The 16,838-nt window shown below is 40.6% G+C and overlaps 1 protein-coding gene across 1 annotated transcript in view; it reads left to right on the top strand.

Moving 5' to 3' along the window:
- The window catches only part of shroom3 (shroom family member 3), a 43,983-nt gene that overhangs the window by 2,676 nt on the left and 24,469 nt on the right, over positions 1-16,838 (top strand). Inside the window, exons 2-6 of the mRNA XM_017307728.1 lie at positions 960-1,114; positions 3,954-4,021; positions 5,626-5,795; positions 6,945-7,156; positions 12,674-12,853. Of these exons, the coding sequence (XP_017163217.1) occupies positions 960-1,114; positions 3,954-4,021; positions 5,626-5,795; positions 6,945-7,156; positions 12,674-12,853 (785 nt within the window). The remainder of the gene's footprint in view (positions 1-959; positions 1,115-3,953; positions 4,022-5,625; positions 5,796-6,944; positions 7,157-12,673; positions 12,854-16,838) is intronic.

The following is a 16,838-nucleotide window of genomic DNA, read 5'->3' as shown; positions in this document are numbered from 1 at the left end:
CTTTAATCTGACTCCGGTCCACATTAATCTGACTCCGGTCCGCTTTAATCTGACTCCGGTCCGCTTTAATCTGACTCCGGTCCATTTTAGCCCGATTCCGGTCCACTTTAATCTGATTCCAGTCCGTTTTTGTAGAAAGTCTGGTTTGATTGCTCAGGAGTGTCTGCTAATTGAATTAGCAGACACACGGTCTGGGTTCAGTTGAAGTGAATTCGGTTTTATATGTGAACACCAAGTGGACTGGAGGCCGCTCCAAAAGCAGGAAGTGGACTACAGAGCAGGGCATTCTGGGTAAATACAACCTAAACAAACGTAGCACAGAGCTAGTAGGAGAAACGGCTTGAGAAATCCTCCAGCTGCTAAAATCTGACGCCTCCATCTTGTCTCCACCTGGTGAAACAGGAAGTTGCTCTCAGAGGTTTCTGTGTCGTTTCCTTCAGTGGTTCTTGGTGCAGCGCCCCCACAGGCCAGGAGGGGAACAGGCTGGTTTGACCCAGTGCAGACTAACCACCAAAACAAACAAACAGAAGCCGTTTCTATTTGTTACGTGTTTGTTTTTATCGGCTTCCTTTGCCTGGTTCTGGTGACGACAGCAGCCGCCATTATTACTGTTTTATTATTATTACAGCATCATTACTGTAAACGCCACCTGCTACTTTTACTCATTTAAAAAATACACATTTCTGTTGTTGTTCACACAGTTTTGTTGTCTCTTCTTTAAAATACAGAAATGGATCCACGTTTTATAAACTTATAAAACGTTTTATAAACTTATAAAACGTTCCTAAAAGGCTCCTTTCAGTAGCTATGATGCATTTTGTCTTTTTTAAAAATACATTTTTATACTTTTACCTACGCCGTCTGTCACTTTTTCTCCTGCTGCAGCAGAATTCCTCCTCCAGAATCAAACTCAGAGTGTGAGTTTGACTCCGGTGGCGAATCTTTGGTTCTCCTTCCAGGTGGAAGAAGGCGGGAAGGCGGACAGCGTGGAGCGCCCTCTGCTGGCCGGGGATGAGATCATCATCATCAACGGCGTGGAGCTGAGTGGCTACAGACAGGAAGCCATCGCTCTGATCAAAGGGTCGTTCAAGACGCTGCAGCTCACCGTCCGCAGGTTTTTATCCACTTACTTCTCCTGTCATTTGGTTAAATCTGGAGAAAACTCTTCGTTTTTATGAATCCGAGCTTTCAGACGTGATTAATGGGATTTAAACGGATTCTGTGGGAATTTCCCCCTCAGGAAGTTTCAGGATCTGCTTTTCCGGCTTTGCTGCGACTTTATGGAATCATTTCATCTCCTGGATGTGGATCCAGAAGGTCAGGAAGAGGTCAGAGGTCAGGCTGGGTAATATTAGAAAACATCCAGCAGACTTTTAAACAAACAGGATGTTTAATAAATCAAAATGAAGGACGTTCTTATCGATCGCGACGCGGCTCTGTTCCCAGATATTCAGACATCTACATAAATATTATTTATTTCAGTATTTTTGGAGATAAAAACTGCAGATTTCACAGAAGCTCAGCTCTCGCCTCTACGTTTGTTTCCGCTCAGAGTTTTTCCATCGTGCTTTTCAAACAGGTGAGAACATTTCAGTGAGAACGGAGTGAGAACAGGAAGGCAGGAGTTAATTCTTGTGGTTTATCAACAATCGGTTTGTCCTGCTGCTTCAGTGTATTCATGAATCCAACAACAGGTTTAGTGAGTTGAACAGAACCAGCAGCAGGAGGACAGGAGACGAGTATCATATTAGAAATGATTTACAGAAATCGGTTTATCGCGATAAACGATATTATTGTGTTTTTGAGATCGTTTTCAAGTAAGAGCAGATCATCAAATATCAATAATTATCATGAACATTTAACACTGAGAGACTTTTTAAATARCAAAGATACATAAATGTTTAAAAATAATGAAGTGGAACAAAAAGTTTAATTATTTATGAAGTTTGTCTGAACAAAATTATCTTTGTAGTTGAGACCAAAACGCCAAACTGAAACTTTTATCATCCAGGAAAGAGAAAAATAATAAAACGTGCAAATGGACATTTTTGAGCTCATTTTAGTTCGTTATGAGATTAATTGATTTATTGCACCCAGCCTTGTTGACTTACAATCCAGAAACCATGTGCTGCATTCTGCGCAGGAGGCTCCACTTGTGCTTTTCGAATATGTAATTTTGCATCTGTTTGAGGGGCGTGGCCACTGGATTTAAAGTGACAGAGACCCTAAAACGTCTCACTCTGAACTGAGCGGACTGAAGTCTCATTACCTGAGAATGGTTTTGTGCTAAAAATGTAACAAACATACTTTGAATAGGCCAAATGTATCTGTCACTGTTGAGGCTTTGGTGTGTATTTGGGTTTGGGGTGTGACATGGAGCTGCTGCTGCTGACTGGAAGACATGCAGGACTTTAGACTTTAGACCACACACACACACACACACACACACACACACACAGTAGGACAGGTGCAGCAGCACACCTGGTAGCTGTGGAGGGCGTGGCGGTGGGTGAAACCTTCCTGCGGCGGCGTTCTGACCGCGTCCTGCTGGGATCTGATGGGGAACAGAGAAATGTCTGCTGGTCGCAGGTTTGTGCTGCGTTTTGTGTGATTGCTGCGCTGCAGGCTGCAGCGGCGCGCTAACCACGCTAACCTTTGGACCGGTTTGTTTGCATCGGCTCTGACGTGTTGCGTTCTGATGTGATTCCAAACTCGCCGTCCGCATTCAGACCTAAACTAACGGGGCTGTTTAATATTTGATCGGTTCTTCTGGCTGCGTCTCGTCTTGTTCTCATTTCCTCCTGGTTCCACACTGAGCTGTTTGCTAATCTGCTGCTGTGATCAGCTTTTTCTTTGGACGTTTGCTGTTTGTTTTCTCTCCAGTTTCTGCTGCTAGTCATAGAAATGTTTGTTTGTACAGAGAATATTCTTGCTATAGGACATAATTTAGGACAAACTGGTTGATATCAGCTGATTTTGGAGCAGTGAGTAACGGATGCTTTGGTGTTTGAGGCTCTGCAGCATAAAGTGTCGTATAAAAACCTTTGTTATTGATCCTTCATCACCTCCACATGCATTATGCTGCTGTCTGACGTTTACAGCTTCCTTCTGCGCATGCGGATCACTCTGGGGTCGTAAACCGTTCACACAGAAATCATTGATATGAGCGACCACGAAAAAAGAAAATCAAATTTCAGCAAAAACGAAATCATCTTTCTGGAATCTTTAAAAGTTTTATTTTGGTGTTTTTCTTCTGGAGAACCAAACTGTGTTCAGACAAGCATCCTGGTTTGCTAAACCACTTTTGCTAGCTATGCTAACAGCCACAGGAAAACTTAGATTCACTCTTGTTGTTTCTACAGGATTCATGAGGGAAGGTCCAACTAACATAGTTAGCTGATTATCATCAGCATAGACGCTTCTATCAAACTGTTTTAGCGGTTTGCTAATCTGGACGTCGGCGGTATGAGTTAGCAAACTGCTAAAATGACTGTTGATCAACCTGTGGAGACCTGAGGTCATTTAAAGTTCATCCAGGATTGGAGGCAGATTCACCCCCAAAATCTGTTAGCATTAGCGTTAGCATTAGCATTAGCATGCCTTGTGATAATGCTCATGAAATTATTGTTTAAAAAAACAGAGAATTGGGATTATCTGTAAACTTTCCTCCTTCAGGGGTCATAAAGATGTGTGTGTGTGTGTGTGTTTATCTGCCACCATCATAAAGGGGTGTGTGTGTGTGTGTGTGCGTGTGTGAGTTCAGCAGGTGTTAGCTGCTTTTATTGTTAGCTTTGCACGTTCATTCATCTCCTCCATCCTCGCTGTCAGAGAAACAAAAGGTGTGTGTGGTGACGTCGTCTCCAAACACACCTTGCAGACGCTGCCTCACCTGTTTGCCGTCCATCCGTCCGCTCTGATTGGTTCCTTTCCTGATTGGTGCGTTTCCTAATTAGGACAAAATGCAGCAGAGACTCTGACATCCAAACACAGAAAGCTGCGCCGGGAGCTTCCTGTCAGAGCCGTAAGTCTGATTTCCTCTGGTTTTCTGTCTGACTTTAACTATCAAACCATCACAGATTTCAGATCATTTGTAAACATCTTTTCTGAAATATTGTGAGACATTAAGGCGGTTAATCGTCATTCAGCCTTGTTGGACTCGATTCTCTAAAGGCCTGCAGGGGGATTGTTTGGAGCTCTGGGCCTGTAAGCAGCTAAAATATGTCATTTTCATTCACGAAAATAATTCATTTGGGAATCTGTGCTTCTTCTTCGAAGAGAAATGTGAGATAAATCAGTGCCACAGCTCAAGATTACTATAGTTGAATAAAAATAACAAAATAAAAAACTGAAATTGAGAAAATGTTTTCCTTAACTGGTAATTAATGGTGTAAAAAACTTTAATTAGCTGGAACTATCACTTTTTGTTGRATATAAATTTTTTGTAAGTAGATTTTGATCTAAAAGTTGTAGTTTTGCCCTGTGGTCACTGGACTGCATAAAATCAGTCCACGGACCACAAATGGCCCCTGCACCCCACTTTGAACACCCTTGATCTTATTTTATGTAACCTCTGACCTTTGACCACTTAAATCAAACATTTTTTTGTAACTTTTTTATGGCAAATATTCTTTTCTTTGAGTCATTTAGTTTATTTTTATTTTATTCTGTTTTATTTTTGTTTTTTTTAATTGTACAAAATAACATCAAAAATAAAATGTTTATTGATACATTTAAAATAAAAACCAAAGATCCAAAGCAAACCTGCAGCGCCTCTAAGGGTTAAAACTAATAAATAAATGAAAGTTCTGAAGTGGCTCAGTCAAAGTCTGGACTGGACTCCAACTGAGATGCTGTGGAAAGACTTTAAACAGGCTGTTTATGCTGATAATCCGTCCTTTGTGGCTAAATTAAAACCGAGCGGCTCCAGATGAACCAGTTCCTGAGTTCAGAGGGTGAAAACTTCGACACCTTTTACTGCCCATACGTTTAAAAGAAGCATTTAAAAACTCTTTTAATTAACACGATTAATAAAATGTATGTAAAACATTAAAGTGGGATGAAAATTAAAGAATAAAGAGACTAAACATGTTGTTATTCTATTAAACTAAAAGTTTATCTTAATTTCTTTATTAAACATTTATTTAATTAGGTAAACTGATTGAGAATTGATTCTCATTTTCAACAACAATCTGTTTAAAAGTTGTTTGTGATACGAAAAACCCATAATTATTTATAAAATTGTGTTAATTTTACTGTTTTTTTCAGTAAATTCAAGGTAGATTATTTTTGAAACATTCATATTTTACTCAGTCACCATTAAATACATTTATTTGTTCTTTTAGAGTTAAAAAGAAAAGGTTTATAATATTTCTGACCACTTTTAAATGGGTTTTGTTAGCTAGCTGCTAGCATTAGCGCTGTTAGCTCCTTCGGCTAGCAGACTGATAAACAGTTTATAGTTTTAGAAATCTGAACAAATGTAACAATAAATTAAACTAAACATATGTAAATTCAAGAAAAGAGAGAAAATTAAAGCAGGAACTCCAATAATTTAATTAAAAAAAAAAGTGAAATGAGATTAAAGCAGAAATGAGCCACACAGTGAAACTGTGTTTTATTTTCCAGGTTCAGTTTCCATGAAGTTGTTTACAGTGAATGTTGGACTGACGTTCATCCGCCTTGCAGCTGTTTTACCCTCAGCTGCGTCTCTCATCTGTCCTGGAGTAAAGTTACACCTGAAGAGTCGCATTTTACCCAAAGCCAACAGACAAAAGGGAAACGTGAGACTCCAGAAATGAGAAACCTGCTGGTTTGTAGTTTTTACTGCAGCTAATCGCTGATAAACCGTTTCAGGTCAACTTGATGGATATTATTCTAAATATGGCTGGAAGTTTTGTTTTTCTCAATATGTTGAAGTCTGAGTTTTTACAGACATTCTTATGTTTTGTTAGTAAAAAAGTACAAGAGGGGTGAGAGTCGGCTGAGTTTTGGAGAAGAAATGTAGAAATGTTTTCTGAAATTCACAAAATTAAGCACATCTGTAAATTTAACTGCATGTTATTGAGCTACAGCGTTTAATTTTATGTTCTCTTGGGATTTTGTTTAATTTAAATTTCACAATTTAGCCATTTTTACCACTTCCTGGAACCTTAGATCGGATTAATCAGGATGAATTGGTTCAGTTAATTAGTTTAGAAATTATAAACTGGAGGCCATTTGCTGATGAAACATATAATAATTAAGCCAAAACTGTAAAAAAAAAAAAAATACATGTTGCATCAAAGATAAAAACATTTAGTCTATAAACATGTTTTAGTTTCACCTGGTTCAGGTTTACTAAGGGAAAATTGGGCAATAAAATCGTTATTTTCCTATTTAAAAAGTGATTCTAATCGAATTGTTTAATGTTTCTCTGATATTATATAAAAATGCTTAATTTATTCTGCTTAATCTGCAGAATGTTCCAATATTAATTTATCCAATTAATCAAATAATTGTCAGAATAATCGATTACTGAAATAATCATTTATTGCAGTTGTGGTTCGTTTACAAACCCTTTAAATTGTAAACAATTTGTGAAACGTGAAATTTCTTGCCTTTTTGGCCCTTTTGGTGTTCCATATGCAAAAAGCTGGAATGCCAGAGTAGCACATTAGCAACAGAGTGTGAAATACGCCAGACGTCATCGTCGGCTAGCATAGATGTACATATATGCGCCTACATTAGTTTCTCTGAAAACTCAGTGGCGCCTCAATCAAAACAGATTTTGAGTTTTTCAGCAAAACTGCAACATTTTTCATAGTTTTACTAAAAGTGTGGATGATAAAAAAAGAGAGAAAACTAATTTCTGATACGATATCTGAAGTTTAATATCGGCTGATATCAATCTGATGCAGCTGAAATGACTTTTCCAACAACATAAATTTACTGATTTATACATTTATTTGCTGACTCTGCACCAGAACAGCACAGGTTCCCTCCTGCCACCTGGATTTCATCTCTGGGTGATTATCAGGCGTCTGCAGCACCTGATGGTGATGCAGTCATTTGAATCAGCTGATCTGAATAGAGGCTCATCTAAAACATGCAGTTATGGGGTCGGTGAGGACCAGGATGGAGAGACACTGGACCAGAACAAACTCCAGTTAAAGTCCCAGTTAGTGAAATTCAACATGTTTCCATGTGTTAAAGTGGATCAGGAAACGTTTTTTCTGCCGGTTGGTCGTTGTGTCTGGTGGTTTATAGACAGAAAAGGTTTCTTCTGCCGTGTCCTCCTCATGAACCTGCCGGGTTTGGATTTAGTCCAGTGGGTCTGCGTCTCTCTGGACTCGGTAGTTTGGCTTCATTTGGTGTTTGTGTGATTTGGAGTGAATGAAACGCGTGTCCGTTTCACTCACCGAGACCTGAAGGTGAACAGGTTCTCCTACTTTCTGCTAGTTTTAACCATCGGTTGGTGAAGTGGAAGCTGAAATTCAAAGCGGAGCCCTGAGAGCCCCGGAGGATTATCGATGAAGCGATGTTGAAGACGACCTCTCGTCTCTCGGTTCGTTCTGCTGAGCGTTCGCTCTTTCATATCCGTCTCTTTGTCTCCTTCCATTCACCTCTGGTGACTCTGCGTCTTTGTGCTCCTTTGTTGCCGGTTGACGTAATCGAGCTGAATGAATGTTTGAGTTTCTCTGCCCAAAACAGAGGAGAGAGAAGTCACTGCGGGGACAAGCCACGTCCATCGCCGGGGCAACCCCTCCGTCTGTGTGTGTTCAGCACAGTTTTGGTGACTTCATGGGACCAGAGGAATAAATCGGACCCATCAGGTCCACTGGAGCCATGCTGCTCTGGCAGAATGAGACTTTACATCCATCTGGGACATTTTGACGTTGATCTGCTGGTAAATCCATTCTTGGTTCTTTCTTCAGCCCCAGTCATCATGCTGTCACCACCGTGCTTCGCTGTAGGTTTGGCATTCCTGAGGAATTAGGGTCATCAGTACATTTCTTACCTGGTTTCATCTTGTTTTTGCAGAATACAGCCAACATTTAATCCATCTTTTTATGGACACATTATGCAAAATTCCTTCTTTGCAACTTTTTGCCTTTTTTTGCTGCTTCTAAAATCAATCAAAACACTTTAAAAAACCACCTGGTTTTTGGCTATAAATTCATGTTTTTTAGTGTCTGAAAATGAGCTGTTTCTAAAACCTCCTGATCGTTGAGTCATATGTGCTGTTACCTAGCAACCCCGGCAGAATTCCATCTCGTTACCTAGCAACCCCGGCAGAATTCCACCCCTTTACCTAGCAACCCCGGCAGAATTCCACCCCGTTACCTAGCAACCCCGGCAGAATTCCACCCCGTTACCTAGCAACCCCAGCTGAGCTCCAGCACATTCAGTCAGCTGGTTTTCACAATAAATTTGCTGTACAATGGCTGCTGGAAAAGACAAGAGGCTGTTTTTGTTGACTTACTATCCAGAAACAATTTGCCTCATTCTTGTTGGCTGCGCATGAGGCTCCATTTCTGCTTTTCAAAGATGTATGTCTATATTATTGCGCATCTGTTTTCAGCCATTTTCATGTGTGAGTGTAAACACTGAGTTGGGGTGCTGTGGCCAGTWGCAGCTTATTTGGATTTAAAGCGACAAAGCCCGAAAACAGCAGCTCAGAGGGTTTGGCTGGTTTGACTCAGAGCAGAGAGAAAGAACTACAGCAGCTGAAAATGTAGCAAATGTTTTGACTTTGGTCCTGAACCGAGTTTACCGGACCATCAGGTGTGAAAACATTCTCAATCTAAGGGTGTGAATACTTATGCAACCAGGTTGTGGCAACTTTTTACTTATTTTTCTACCTTTTACCTCTGTGGAGCCTCAACATTAAACCTGTTGTAATGTTTTTAACTCAAACACGAAACTCTCATTGTAGCCTTGAAATCCTGACATTTTAACAGGATGTGTAGACTTTTATAGCCGGCTGGTTTTAGCCGTTGAACTGGAGTGAAAGGCTTTAAAGGGAGCAGCGTGTTTGTGTGCAATGAGACGGAAAGTTTAATGCGACACTCGGCCCTCCTGTTCTGCTGATTTCAAGGTGTTTGTGGCTGCCGAACATTCCTGCGACCAGCTCGACTGGTTTCACTGGAACGGCCTTTTATCTGAGCACCTGTCTGTGTGCTGCTGTGTTGGGACTGGGATGTCCGCCGGCTGAGCGCTGCAGCGGTGGAATGTCCTCTGTGAACAACATAAGCGTGGGTGTGTGTGTGTGTGTGTGTGTGTGTATGTGTGCGTTTGTTTGTAATACCTTGTGGGGACGATGTTCCTGACACTACGTTGAGGGGACCAATTGCTCCTTGTGGGGACCGAAGCCTGGTCAGGGGTCAGAGTTAGGACTAAGGTGTGAATTGAGTTTTGGTTGGGGTTAGGGTTAGGCATGTGATGGTTAGGGTTAGGAAAAGGGTAAAGGTCAGGTTTAGGCTGTAGAAATGAATGGAATTCAGTGGAAAGTCCCCACAAAGATAGCCATGCAATTGTGTGTGTGCGTGTGTGTTTTCGGTGCTAATTGTTGTGTTTTAGAAAGGAGTGTGTGTTCATGTGACTGTTCTGGGTGGAGAAGAGAAACTTTTCTGACTTCATTAATGATGCAGGTGTTTCTATTGGTGAATTTAAAATTAAAACTTCATCAGGAAGTTGATTTCTGGGGTTTGTCTGAAAGCATCTCTCAGGTTTTTATTCAGTTTATTCCCAGCTCAGTTTGGATCAGTCAGGATTTTAACTGGTTTCACTGAATGACATGAACTTTCACTCTGGTGATGATAACAGCCTCCTTGGTTCTTGCCTTTGTTGATCTTATATTAATGTTCTTATCTTTGGTTTAGAATCAGCTGCAGACTGATTTACGTCACATTGCTCTGTTATCATTAAATGTGTCTTTGCTGACTGTAATTTGGCTGCACTGCACATAAATCCGTGGTAAAATGAAAGGTCACCCTGTTTCAGACGGCGCATGCTGCTGTTATTGACATTCATAGAGGCCCATGTTTTGAAACGTTACTCCTTGTAAAATATGTTTTTAATTATCAGCTTCCCGCTCTACGCTGATGATGCTCATATTATGTCACAGTTGAGTCATAGTTGCTCCTCAAAGGTCGTTACTGATGTCTGTTTTCCTCCAACTTGTATAAACACAAAACTATTAAAACTCAGTTTTCCTTGGATCGCATAATTAAATTACTAATGACAATGTGGAATCTGTTGTGTGTTTGTTCACTTTTATACAACACGTAAATACTAATATATGTCTTACACTTTAGCCAAATTATTAATGTAAGCTAATAAATTATTTCTACGCTGATGATACTCTGATTTGTTTCAATTTTCAATCATGATTACGTCTCTAAAGGCATTTCTACTGTGCTTTTATTTTGAAGTTGCGTTGTTACACACTAATATGATCCAGTCCAGATAAACTACCAACGTAAATAAGGACAAATACGACGTATTTTTGTCTTTTTTTGTAAAATAAACCATGAACAGCAGTTTACCTAGAATCCTTTTTTTCTGAAGAATTCAAAGCTGCACAGCAGAGAATATTAAGCAACAATAAGCCAGCGGTTAGACCAGAAACAGTATCTATGAGTTAAAGACGGTTATTTTCACACAGCAGCGCTCCGTTTACGGCAGCAAAAATGGCCGCCGTCGTCAATGGATACATTTTTAACGTTGAGCAAAAAGAAGGTTTTGTGGCGCATCGACTGCAACTTGAAGATTAGAGTTTTAGAGTTTATCTGGAAAATGAATTCAGGGAAAGCTGTAAGTGTTTAAAATGAGCAAAAGCGCTAAGCTAAGCTAACGTATTAGCGGATTAGCAGATGTTTGCTAACCACTGGCATCTCTTTTAGAGAAGCTTGTTTGGATGCAGTGTAACGATGTGGAAGTTGGATAAAATGTGATGTGGCTGCAGAAAACTATCAAACATGAATCCGATTTATTTCCACGTATAAAATCCGATTTTTTTGTTGTTGTTTTTGGAGGTGAAAAGATTTGAGTCGGATATGTTTTGCTTCAACAATCGTAGAGAGAAAACAGTTTATTAAAACCCTGTTGAGTTTCTCACCAACTTGGTAAAACTGAGTCGTTTCCTTTGTTTGAGTCACAAAAGGAGCAAAGAGTTAAATCGGCTTCCAGGTCATTCTGAACATTGAACCCTGACCTCTTTTCCCTGCCGTCAACACCACAGCTGACCTTTGACCTCCACAGGTTGTCGTGAAGAACAGCGTTGAACCTGCTGAACCAGAACGAAACGGCCGTTCACTCTGGTGGTTAATGTGGTTGTAGATTAGCCAAATTCACTGGAGGACAGAAATCAGAGCATTTAAACTTTAAACTGTCTGACCTGCATGGAGTCGGGACAGAAAAGAAAAAAACATCTCAGGAATCCAGTTATTCAGCTTCTGGGTTTAAAAATATACTCAGTTTCAAACTTTCAGTAACTTTAAATCATGTTGGGTCATAATGTTTTGGTTTTAACAGCAAAAAGCAATTTTTTATCTGTTGGGGAATTTCAAAAGTTTTTTTATTTATTTTATAAAGGAGAGAATGTATATTAACCAACATGGATAAATCGCATAAATATACCTAATACAGCCAGGTTAATTAAAACTATTTAAATTAACATATAACTCATGATCTATGATAGATTTCAATGTGTAGCTAAAAGTGATGCAGCTTACATTAACCACTGAGAATAAAAATAAATCACATCTGTAAGTAAACAAAGTGTTGCATTAAAATTTATTCAAGAAAAGAGTAAAATGTTGATCCCACTGCTGAAACCATTTCCTGAAACAGTTCAGTGATGTCATAGTTTCTAGTTTGGTCTGTTTCATAGATTTGGTGACCGAACAGAAAATGATCCTAAATGGTGTTTTACAGTCTGTCCTGCTACCTGCTGCTGTCGTTATGTCTGATTGTAAATATAATCTTTTGGCTAAAACATGAAGGACTTTATATAAAAGTATAACGTCTGAGTAAATGATCATGTTTTCATATCTCAAAACGTCAGTAGAAGTTGGATGGGAGCTGGGAACTAAAAATACCGACTAAGAATGAGAGTAAAACTTTTCTTCCTCTTGTTTTGGGAACAATTTTATTACATTTTCAGCTGCTGTGGTTCATGTTCTCACTGCACTGAGTCAGAATATGATTTGGGCAGCCTGTTCCCCTCCTGGCCTGTGGGGGCGCTGCACTGAGAGCAACTTCCTCCATCACCAAATATATACAAAAATGAAGGCGTCAGATTTTAGGGGCAGGAGGATTTCTCAAGCCATTTCTCCTACTAGCGCTACGCTAACAGAATGCAGGGCATTCTGGTTGTATTTACCCAGAATGCCCTGCTCTGTAGTCCACTTCCTGCTTTTGGAGTGGTTTCCGGTCCAATTGGCGTTCAGATATGCATCCGAACTGAACCAGGGTTCACTTAAACTGAACTGAGACCAGTTTGTAGGTGAACTGGACCGGAGTTGGATTAAATCAGACTAAACAGGCCTGGTGTGAATTCGCTCTAAGGCTAAAGAGCTTCCTTGCTAATCTGGTCCACAGATGCAGTTAATCTGTGGGATTGAACCCGCAGCGTAACGCCACGTTCTCATCGTCCTGAGTAAAGTTCCCGTTTCTGGTTTTTCCTCTGCAGGGAGTTCGATCCCGGATACATCGAGGAGTTCACGTCACCGAACTCCGGGGCCGCTCTTCGTCTTCCCTCACCTCCTCCTGACCTCTGTTTCCAATCCCCATCACCGCCGCCGTCACAGGAAACCCCATCGTCCAATCACAGCCGGCGATGTTCAGCGGTCCAACTACGCATCAGGAACCGGTAGGACTCTGAACCAGCAGGCGCTGCCATGTTGAGGCGTTGGATGGTTATTTTCCCAGCATAGACAGGAATGAAACATGATGGTTCCCGACTGGGATTTCCTTACTGGGATTCTTTGACTCCCAGTGTTGATAGTGTCCTTCTCTGTCAGAGACCCAGAAGGTTCAAACAGGAAGTGGGTCTTCACTTTCGTTGTGGGGTTTTCCTGCCAGCTCTTCCTTTTCCTGTGATATTTAACGTCCTGCTGTCTGTTTGCACCTGAAACGTCGAACAGGAAAACGGATCGTTTCCTGTAGGAATCACTTTCAGGACTGCAGGGACAAACTGCAGCTAAAACCACAGATTTATTCTGGTTTTACCTTTTTGTGGCTCTTAAATATGTTCGATATGTCAGAGAGAACCTGAAGCTGTTTTTTTAAAGGATGATTGTAACTAAACAAAACCAGCCTGGCCCTGTGAATCGGTGAGTTTACCCCAAAGCTACAAACTGTTTGCCCCACACAGACCAGATGAATCGTGATTCAGCCATAAGTGAGAGTTTAAGGTCAAACCCAAAGTATCTTTGTTGGATTTAAGTCTCTAGTTAAATCCACTAGATTCCCTTTTTTCTCTGCCATCCATTAGCACAGAGAGGCTAGCGTTAGCCTTGAATATGCTACTTTCAGCCTTAAAAAGGCTAGCAATAGCCTTTCTAAGGCTAGCCTAGTCTTTCTAGGCTGGCAATAGCCTTAGAAAGGCTAGCAGTAGCCTTTCTATTGCTAGCCTAGAAAGACTATTGCCTGGTGAAGTCTTCCTGACTTCACCAGGATCAGCCTTAGAAAGGCTAGCTAGCTAGCTTGTTGTGCTTGGGGGCCCCCAAGCACAACAAACTTAGCTATTGCTAGCCTTTCTAAGGCTGATTTCTAAGGCTAATAGCACAGGGTAGCTAGCATTAGGCTTGAATATCCTAGCATTCATTTTGGTTGGGCTATCGTTAGCCTTAGATAGCTTAGCATCCAAACATGCTAAGGTTGGTCCCCCACTGGTTTGCTTGCTTGCTCTGCTGTCCATTAGCATGGCTAAGCTAGTGGTGGATCTAGATACGCTAGCTCTAGTCAAAATGCTTGGCATCCAGCGTCTGTTAGCGACGTGTTGACGTGTCCAGGCCTGGATGTGGAATAGTCTTACTTTTGGCACTAAAGTAACGCCATGACAAAATTAAAACTACTGTGGCCACTTCATCTGTTTGTGTAGCTTCTCTCCTCCAATAATCTGTTGGGGTAAAACCTTTACAGCATGATGCTAGGCTAACGTGAAGACAAAACTCCCACTGATCATTTTTAGGCCTCAATGTTCTTCGTCTCTGTTCTCTGAAAAACTCTGTAATCCCTTCAGAAACTTCAGGAATCGACTGATTGGGTCTGGAAGGAAACCCTTGGCAACCCGGCGCCGCCTGGTCACTCTGAACCCACAAACAGTCTATAAATACTGAACGCTTCAGTTCGGCTTGTTGCAGCCTAATATGGAGCTCCTCCTCTGAGCGCAGTGCCCGCCTCCGCCTCCGCGGGGCGCTGCTTCCTGATGTCCAGGTTTGAAGCTGGATAACCCCAAACGGCCGTTCCCCTGCTGTTCCCCCCGGACCCCTGCTGTTATCAGATACCGCTCAGTCCAGGAGCGCCGGCCTCTGATTGGCCGGCTGAAACAGGAAGTGGGCCATCAGAGCCCCAAGAGGCTGGGTGTTAATCTGGACAGGACAGATAGACGGATGCATAAACACAGGCTCCCTGTTTTATCCCTGTTTTCCTTTCGTTTCCTTCCCTCCCTCCTGCATCGCTCCTCATCCTCCTCTTCTTCTCCTTCAGCCGCTCCTCCTGCATGCCTCTTTGGCTGAATCACCACATTCCTCCACAGCAGCATCACCTCATGGCTGCATGAAGCACAAACACTCCCTCACACACACACACACACACACACACACACACACACACACACACACGTCTTCCTGACTTCACCAGGATTTTGCATCGACTTCCATTAATTTTTTATTCATTTATAAACCCTAAAATCAGAGCCGGCCCAAAGAACATGATAGTTAAGCAGCTGCTTAGGGCCTCCACACCACCAGGGGGCGCCCAAGCACAAGAAAACTATTTGGACTACGCTAAGAAAATAAAAAATAAACAAATAATATTACGAGAATAAACTTGTATGAGAATTCAGTTGAAATAATTCAGGAATAGTAGAATTATTACTAGAATAAAATGATAAAAATACAATAATAAAGTCAATATTAAGACTTGTATTGAATTGTATTTCTGACTTCATTCTTAAAATTCGATCACTTTATTCCAAATTTTATTTTAAATCTCAGTAATTCAATTTTTTTAAATATTGAAATTAAGAAAATTATCGTATTTTTGTGAAAAAGTTATTCATAAATGATCATAAATGTAAACTATAATATTTACCTTTATATTTAAAGCACAAACAGGAAATGACGTCATTGTAAAATCTGTTGGATGTTCGTGGTTTTATTTTATTCACTGGAAAAATCAGATAAAAGCAGAAACCTGGTTAATAAACGATAAATCATTGTTTTTGTTCCGTTAACTTTGTTAAGTATTTTAAGGTTTGCTTTTCCGTCTCAGTTTAATCTATTCCAGAACCGGTTCTGGACCGGTTCTTCTTCTCCTCCTCCTCTATAATTATGTTCCTCCTTTCAGACGGTAATAAATTCCTTCATAATTTGACTGTAATGATTTTTCTTCTGAATTTGTTTAATTTTTATTTGTGCGGACCGGACCGACCGGACCGGGTCGGTTTTAACCAGAACTGCACTTTTCTGAGTCTCGGTTCCCTCTCAGACCGGAGGGCAGATTATTATGGGCTGCTGCCGTTTCCCACGGCAACAGATAAGCGGATCAGATGACACACCCTGCAGTCGTCCAGTTTGTGGTTTCCAACAGAAAAGTGAAATATTTACAGCTGGTTCTTTGAGTGACTCGGTTCTGACCCAAACAGGAAGACGGTTCTGTTGGCCTTATTTATTACAGAAATGGTTAATTATTTTAGAGGAATGTGTGTTAAAATCCTCAGGATGAATCATTTTGACTCTTTTCCTCTTAGAGTTTAAAGTTTCTCCCAGAATGCATCTGGATCAGTCTAATCAATAATCTGATATTGGGAATTTAACTGCATTATTTCACAGATAAAGTCATTTAAAAAGGACATTTAGAAGAATTTGTTTTTAAAAAACTGATTATCAATGAGAGAAGCTGTAAAGGACCATTACTGAAACGATTAATCGGATCAATCGGATTAATCGTGATTAATTGATTATAGAAATAATCATCAATTAATTACTCGATTAATCATTAACTAGAGTATACAGACTTTTAAAAAAAACAGTTTGCTGAAAGAATAACGCACTCAGAGACGTAACTAAACCAAATCTGTACAAAAATATTTACATTTTAATTTAAGAATCAATAAAAATAATTTTAAAAATATATAAATCTGTTAAACTCGAAACTTCTCCAGTGTCAGTTTTAGCTTTACATGTGTTTAAAAATACAACAGAAACTCCTGAAGACCAACTTTTGTTTTCCAATTATTGATCAGTTAATGCAGAGGTTCCCAAACTGTGGGGCGTGCCATTGCAGGGGGGTCGCGGGAAGCCGTCTGGATGAAAAAAAAAAAAAACCTGAACACTGTATGCGCTGGGTTTTTACCTTAGAACGGCCAACTCTCTGTTATTCATGTCAATTTGAGACGGTAGAGGCTTCTGCACTTCCCATATCTGTGTCCTCTGTCACTTTTATCAGCAGTTAAAATGGTTTAATCCGTTGTTAACATGTGGTAACCTGTTTTTCCGAGCCGCCTTTAAACGCAACATGAAGGCTACGACGTGTCCAGGCCTGGATGTGGAATAGTCTTATATTTGCAAAGAACTTTTCACAGTTTTTCCCCCAAACTAACCGACTGAGTTGAGTGAAGCTGTTGGATG

This window comes from Poecilia reticulata, linkage group LG12 (assembly GCF_000633615.1).
Source record: "Poecilia reticulata strain Guanapo linkage group LG12, Guppy_female_1.0+MT, whole genome shotgun sequence".
NCBI lineage: Eukaryota > Metazoa > Chordata > Actinopteri > Cyprinodontiformes > Poeciliidae > Poecilia > Poecilia reticulata.
The sequence above is the reverse complement of the archived record's forward strand: the minus strand, read 5'-3'. Positions and strand labels throughout refer to the sequence as shown.